Here is a 7,845-nt window from a genome sequence, read left to right on the forward strand (position 1 = left end):
GGTGCTCCCCCATGGCAAGAAAGACACTGACATTCCTGAGGGAGTTCAGTGGAGAATTTCCAACATAGGCAGGACCAAATGCTGTATGAGGAGAGGCTGAAAGAGTGAGGGTTGTCGACTCTGGACACAATATTGAAATGTGCTTGTCTTATTTCTATTTTTAACAAAAAGTGGATGGTTATACGGTAAAAAGAGCCAGACTGTTCTCATATGTGCAGCGTGAAAGCATGAGTGACAACAGGTCTGTGTTGCAGCAGTATAAATTTGATCAGGTATGAAAATGAAAAAATTCACAGGGTAGTCAAACATTAAACAGGGATGCAGTGGGAATGAAGAATCTATATGCTTGGAGACAATCAAAATTTCACTGGAAAATGCTCTGGGTAATTTGATCTGATATTTGCCCTGCTTTGTATGGAAAGATGGACCTAAGAACTGCCTTCGCAAATCACACATTCTATAACGTTGTTTAAGTTTCTCAATAAATTGTGTGGCAATGAAGCAAGTTGACTTATTTGGGCATCACATCTGCTCTTCTATAGGGTTCTTGGCTGACGAGCCCTCCATAAACTGCAGCCATGTCATCAGACGCTGAGATGGCCGTCTTTGGGGAGGCAGCTCCTTACCTCCGAAAGTCAGAAAAGGAGAGAATCGAGGCTCAGAATAAGCCTTTTGATGCAAAGTCATCGGTCTTTGTGGTGCATCCTAAGGAATCATTTGTCAAAGGGACAATCCAGAGCAAAGAATCAGGGAAAGTCACTGTCAAGTCTGAAGGTGGAGAAGTGAGTAAGAAACAAGACTGAAGGACACCATTTGACTCTCACTCTCAGCTCTTAGCTGACATACATGCATCTCTCTATTCCTTGGCAGACCCTGACCGTCAAGGACGATCAGATTTTTCCCATGAACCCTCCCAAGTATGATAAAATCGAGGACATGGCCATGATGACCCACCTCCACGAACCCGCTGTGCTGTACAACCTCAAAGAGCGTTACGCAGCCTGGATGATCTATGTAAGTACCAGCAGCAGTCTTCCTCTGGGTAGCTGGCAGGAACTGCTCTGCCAGGCTAAGTGGAAGCCAATGTGCTGTCTCACTTCCTCATAGACCTACTCGGGTCTCTTCTGTGTCACTGTCAACCCCTACAAGTGGCTGCCGGTGTACCACCCGGAGGAGGGGGTGGTCTACCGCTCCACACATCTTCTCCATCTCTGACAACGCCTATCAGTTCATGCTGACTGGTGAGTGGTCCTCTTTCTCAGAGGGATTGTACCATGAAATTCTCTGAAGGAATACTCTGTCTCAGTAATATGAGGAGACTTTTTTAGAGCTTTCATGGTTCCAATGCATACATAACACTGTCCTTTACTATCTTCCCACCACTGAGGGAAACTTCAATATCACAAATTATCAGATTTGTCTCAATAAAACCATGACATGAAAAAATTAAATAGAATTATATATTGCTGCTAGTTTTGCTTCCAACATTCCGTTACTTTCTTTCTCTGTGCTATTGTGCTCAGAACTATTACCCAATCTTAGGATTCCTTTGTAATAGGTTCTTATTATCCCTTTCTCTACCCCTCTAATTACACTCTGTGAAGCCAAAAATTAAAACAACAAAACAAGAAACAATTTACTGTATGAAGGAGAAAAATATTGTAAAGAGTGCAGTAGGCAAGAAACACATGTCCCCTCAAGGGGGTTTATCTTTCATGGAAAATCATTACTTTGCAAAGAATTGAATTTTTAAAATTCTAACTAGTAAGCAAAGAAAAACCTGTACAGACATTTTTTCTTGACATAACTTACATTCACTGTATTAATTTTCAGTGTTTTCCTATTCTTCATTTACAAAGTCCATTTATTTCTGCCTGCTTCACAGATCGCGAGAACCAGTCGATCCTGATCACGTATGTACACTCCCTGCTCTGGTCCCTGAGGGGCTGCCTGGTGCCAGGGACCTCCTGCCTGACCACACGCTCTCTGCTTCTCTCTTTGGCTGCACAGCGGAGAATCCGGAGCAGGGAAGACTGTGAACACAAAGCGTGTCATCCAGTACTTTGCAACAATTGCAGCAAGCGGGGACAAGAAGAAGGAAGAGCAGACGTCAGGCAAAATGCAGGCAAATTAATAGACGCTGGCTGGAATCTACGCTTTTCTCTGCTTCTGATACAGTTTTTGGGAAAGATAACCAGCAATAATTATCATCCTGCAGGGAACGCTTGAGGATCAAATCATCAGCGCCAACCCACTGCTGGAGGCCTTTGGAAATGCCAAGACTGTGAGGAACGACAACTCCTCACGCTTTGTAAGTTGTTGACTGGAGAAGTTGACATTTAGAGTTGAACAAGGATGTCACAACAGAAGCTGTAACTTCTGAACTGTCATGGTCAGATGATTGAATTAATTGAACTAATATTTTTGTCAACTAAAACCTACCTAACTAGACTATTTAATTAAAAACATAACTTTAAAAGTGTAGTACAGCAAAGAAGTATATACAAATGGGGATTATTTAAAGATGTATGTCTATTATTTAATGTTTGTAAATATATATATGCATACTCCTGGTATCTGTCATACAGCCTGAATATACAAATTTGTGTGAATTGGTATAATGTAGAAGGAAGGGAGGGAGACAGGAAAAGACAAGATAGAAATTGCCTGCAGCAGATCAGCAAACATATAGATCTCTTTTTCTTTAGACACAGCACTAAGCAGGTCTATTAATCAGACATTGATAGACGTTTTCTGGAAAGGGATGACTTCAAGACATCCCATCAGAAACCAAACTAATCTATGATATGTCCTTTTGATACTTTTAATACAAAAAGACATTTGTAGAATTTATTAGATAACCTGTGAATGTCCTTGAGATATCACAATACAAATCCCCAGCCTTAGCTTAAAGTTCCATGTTCTGGGTGCGTTGCCCCTATCCCCCCCCACAACTCAGAAAGTAACAGCTGCCTTTTCATCAGGTTTTAAAAACTTCACCTAAAATTTATACCATCAAAATCCACCTTCATAGCTGAGTAAAACATGAAGCAACTACATCTTGCATTCTCTATACCCATCTGTTTGAATTGAGGCATAATTACAGTCCAAATGAAAGGCTTGATTACTGTTTTTCTTGTTCCTGTGCATTCAGAATTAGTATTTCTAGTATAGAGAGTTTCCTGATCTATTTTTTTTGTTTCACTTTACATTTTTTCAACAAAAACAAAAACTAATAACAAACAAAACAAGAACACATAACACACCCCACCCCACCCCCCCACCCCCCCAAAAAACCAAAACAAACCAAAAAAACCACCAAAACCAAGCAATACACCAGCTCTAAGTTTAAATCTTGTCCTCTGTGGAGAACATAAGGTTACACACTTACCATCTTAGTGAAATTTCAAAATGCCTTTTTTCTTTCCCCTCTAAAGGGCAAATTCATTCGAATCCACTTTGGGGCCACAGGGAAACTGGCTTCTGCTGACATTGAAACTTGTAAGAGACTTCCTGACCTGATCACATTCCTTCTTTCCTTTCCACCTCAGTGTACTTTCTCAGACCTAACTCTGTCCTACCATCCTTGCCAGATCTGCTGGAGAAGTCCAGAGTCACTTTCCAGCTCAAGGCAGAAAGAAGCTACCACATATTCTATCAAATCATGTCCAACAAGAAGCCAGAGCTAATAGGTATTAGAAATTGTTTGGTGGCATCTGAATGTCTTTAACATTTATCTTCATTCTTATGCCTATTCCTCTTTACAGACATGCTCCTTATCACCACCAACCCATATGACTACCAGTTTGTGAGTCAAGGTGAGATCAGTGTTGCCAGCATTAATGACCAGGAGGAACTGATGGCTACAGATGTAAGTGACACAGAGCATAATGGGAAGGTGAAAGTTCCTTTTAATGGTCCAGAGGTTTATTTGGCTGATAATGCTGCAGAGTGCCATTGACATCCTGGGCTTCACCGCTGATGAGAAGACAGCCATCTACAAGCTGACAGGGGCTGTCATGCACTATGGGAATTTGAAGTTCAAGCAGAAACAGCGTGAGGAGCAGGCAGAGCCAGATGGCACAGAAGGTATAAACAAAATCTAGAACTCCCAATAATAGAAACAGTTATATAGCTGGAAGCTGGCATTCAGGTATCTTGCTCCAAGTTACTTTCATAAAGACATAAATCTTATTGTCTACCATAATCATGTGTCTGAATTTCCCTTTGAGCTGTTATAAGGTTGCAGTGCTGAAACCTACAGCTACATCTAACATTGACTTTCAATGATCGCTTCTACTCTGTCACTGTCTCTTTGAGTATAGTTGCTGACAAGGCTGCCTATTTGATGGGTCTGAACTCAGCTGACCTGCTGAAGGCCCTGTGCTACCCCCGAGTCAAGGTTGGGAATGAATATGTGACCAAGGGTCAAACTGTGCAGCAGGTAACAACCACCTGGAGATTGGGAAGCTCTGTCTTGTTTTATTTTCTTGCTCTGGGTATTGTTTTCCTTATGCTTCATTCTTCTTTGTTTTAGGTGATCAATTCAGTGGGTGCTCTGGCAAAGGCTGTCTATGAAAAGATGTTCTTGTGGATGGTTGTTCGTATCAACCAACAACTGGATACCAAGCAGCCCAGACAGTACTTCATTGGTGTCCTGGACATTGCCGGCTTTGAGATCTTTGATGTAAGTACTACAGAAATCATAGTAAAATCTTGAAAAGGCACTTAGGCCTCAAGAGAAACTGGAGAATTCCAGTAGTTTTTTGAAAAAATTCCATTCACTTATAATTTCAAATCAAGGTTTGTGTGCTGGTTGAGTTGTCTTTTTTGTTTGTTTGTTTGGGGTTTTTTTTGTCTGTGGGGTTTTTTTTTGTTGTTTGTTTTGGGGGGGGGGGGTTGTTTGTTTTGTTTTTAATTATTAGTATTTTAATTTTTATTTTCTGGAAATGTTTTCCTCCTTTTATATGTCACTGTTTTTTCTCCAGGACAGTCCATGGGCTTCAGTGGATCTGCATGTAATAGCTTTATGCAATACACATTATTATTAAGCTTAGTATTAAGAAAATCCACTGACAAAAGTGCACGAATACTGAATCATTGTGTAGGAAGAGAAAGGTAGACTTGAACCCCACTCACAAAACTCGGCCAAGGCTTTGGAAAAAGAGACCAATATATATCCTTTCCTTCTGAAGAGTCAAAGGGTGATTCCCTGAGTCCAAGCCAGAACTGACAAACTTTGACAATGTCTAATTTTTTCATAAGGGCAATGGGAAAATTTACATAATATGACAGAACAGAGTAATGTAAATTGCACCTTGATAGGGATAAGACTAACAAATCATTTTGGAATCTGATTTGAAAAAATAAATATGTAAATATTATTCAGGTAGCAAAGAGCAAAAAAACCCCAATCTCTTTAAAAGTAATTAATTAAATGCTTTAACATTAAAAAACAACCTTTGTTTTAACTAGGCTTCCCCTGTATGTGATTCTAAGTGTGCAGAAGGAAGCTATACAGGTGGTTCTTCATCTTGAGAATGATTAAATCTTGTCTTTGCACTGAGCAGTTCAACAGCTTGGAGCAGCTGTGCATTAACTTCACCAATGAGAAACTGCAGCAGTTCTTCAACCACCACATGTTCGTGCTGGAGCAGGAGGAGTACAAGAAGGAAGGAATTGAATGGACATTCATTGACTTTGGGATGGACCTGGCTGCCTGCATTGAGCTCATTGAAAAGGTACCCTTCCTGTTCAGGTGCATTGTGCATCTGGGAATTCTTTTGTTACTTGGCATCAGTTTCCAGAGGACTCTTCCACATTCACATCCAAACATTCAGTTATTCAAAATAACTGAATATGTAGCTTATTTTGTCCGTGAGCTCATTGAAAAAGTGTGTTGATGCATTCAAGATTTTGTTATTTCTTCTTTGTGACAGAATTATAGGATTTTCTTCAGCTTTATTTTTTCTTGCCCTAAAGCTTCACAAAACTACCTATCATTATCCATCATAGCCATATCTGGCTCTTTGACTTCAAAAAAACTTTGGGTACCTTTTCATTTCAAATATTGATTTTATTCATAAAGCAATTTCTGAGGACCCTTCTAATTAGGCTACAAATGAAATAACTTTAGTCTACCTATTAACCACATTATTATGCATTTTTTTAAAAAATAACTGTAATTTTGCTTATTTGGCAAAAGCGATAGAAGATAACGTGATCACACATAATCTGATGAGAAGGATTCACTGTAGGAGTGTTTTCTAGTCTACAAAGATGAAAGATCTCTTTTCAGAAGTCCAGACACAGTTTTCAGTATTATGATAATAATGTTAATACTGTGATTTCTGAAACACAATTTCAGAGTGAAATCATAGATGTATATAGAAAAAGGTACTGGATGAACAGGGATGAATAAAACCATCACTAGGAGCTGACCCCATTTTGTGTAAGATCATTCTGTACAGGAATAAAAAGGCAGAGATAGCTCATAAGAAATAAAATTTCAGGAAGTAGCTGAAAGATCTGTTGATTTGTTGAACAAAAGACAGTTTTAGTAAGACAGTTCCATCTACAAAAATCTACATCATGAAAGCATTAATACAGAAAATAAAAATCTCCTTTTGAGTCATCAGTTTCCAAATTATTTAGAAAACTTTGTGTGATGACTGTGACACTATCACTTCTGAAATACATTATTCAGACAAAAATTCATCTCTTGTCTAGAACTTCATGTGAAAACTAAACAAAGATTTGATCCACTTTTTGATCAAAAGATGTAATCCATTTCTCAGCTTCCTGTGCCTTACTGCAGTCTCCTTCCAAAGGCAAATATGAATTTCACTGCTGTCATTTTTTTGCTGCTTCTCCCAGCCTATGGGTATCTTCTCCATCCTGGAAGAGGAGTGCATGTTCCCCAAGGCAACTGACACCTCTTTCAAGAATAAGCTCTATGACCAGCATCTGGGCAAGTCCAACAACTTCCAGAAGCCCAAGCCTGGCAAAGGCAAGGCTGAGGCTCACTTCTCTCTGGTGCACTATGCTGGCACAGTGGACTACAACATCACTGGCTGGCTTGAGAAGAACAAAGACCCCCTAAATGAAACTGTCATTGGGCTGTATCAGAAATCATCCGTGAAGACACTGGCCTTACTTTTTGCCTCTGCTGGTGGAGAGGCAGGTCAGTTCTCCAAAATCTCGTCTCTGTTGCACAGTGGTTCATCAAAATTGTGGAATCATGAATGAGTTCCAGAGCCATAAATGTTTCATTATCTTTACTTTATCAGAGGCTAGTGGTGGTGGTGGAGGCAAGAAAGGTGGCAAGAAGAAGGGTTCTTCTTTTCAGACTGTCTCAGCTCTTTTCAGGGTAAGCAAACACTTTATCTTTTCATCTATGCAAATTAAAATTAAACTGCACTTTGAAATGGCTCAACAACAGTTAAAAAAAAAAAAGAGAAAAAAGTTAAAAACTTTTGCTCAGATTTTTATATATATAAAAAACAACCCCACCCCACTTATGGAAGAAAAATGACCCTATAATGTCCTAGACTTTCACTTAAAATACACATTAATTTTCTCATAAAATTAAGAAGTACTCACCTTCTATCCCGCATTGAGTTGATGGCAACTTTTTTTCCTACTCTAAAAGATGATGTTCAATGTATAGAATCAGAGGGCCATGAGCTATTTACTGAGGTATCAGTTGATAATTTTCATCAGAGAGCATCTTCACTGATAGGCTTTTATGCTAAGTTCCCAGAATTTAAGTGTTAATTTTTCCATATTTCATATAAACACACACTAAACCATGGTCCAACAGGAGAACCTAAACAAGCTGATGAC

At 39.3% G+C, this 7,845-nt stretch overlaps 1 protein-coding gene across 1 annotated transcript; it reads left to right on the forward strand.

Annotated features, from left to right (window-relative positions):
• Positions 1-578: 578 nt before the first annotated feature.
• Positions 579-7,840, forward strand: LOC104408906 (myosin-3-like; the record flags this gene model as incomplete). Its single annotated transcript, XM_010018646.1, is given in 17 exon segments — positions 579-782; positions 871-1,014; positions 1,108-1,190; positions 1,192-1,241; positions 1,886-1,913; positions 2,011-2,125; positions 2,219-2,311; positions 3,438-3,501; positions 3,594-3,692; positions 3,768-3,871; positions 3,951-4,089; positions 4,326-4,444; positions 4,538-4,687; positions 5,571-5,741; positions 6,877-7,183; positions 7,290-7,369; positions 7,823-7,840. Coding segments are annotated over 17 exon segments (1,968 nt in total), but the record flags the coding sequence as incomplete, so codon positions are not given.
• Positions 7,841-7,845: the final 5 nt, after the last annotated feature.

The sequence above is a fragment of the Nestor notabilis genome, unplaced genomic scaffold (genome assembly GCF_000696875.1).
Source record: "Nestor notabilis isolate BGI_N333 unplaced genomic scaffold, ASM69687v1 scaffold16047, whole genome shotgun sequence".
Classification (NCBI taxonomy): domain Eukaryota; kingdom Metazoa; phylum Chordata; class Aves; order Psittaciformes; family Psittacidae; genus Nestor; species Nestor notabilis.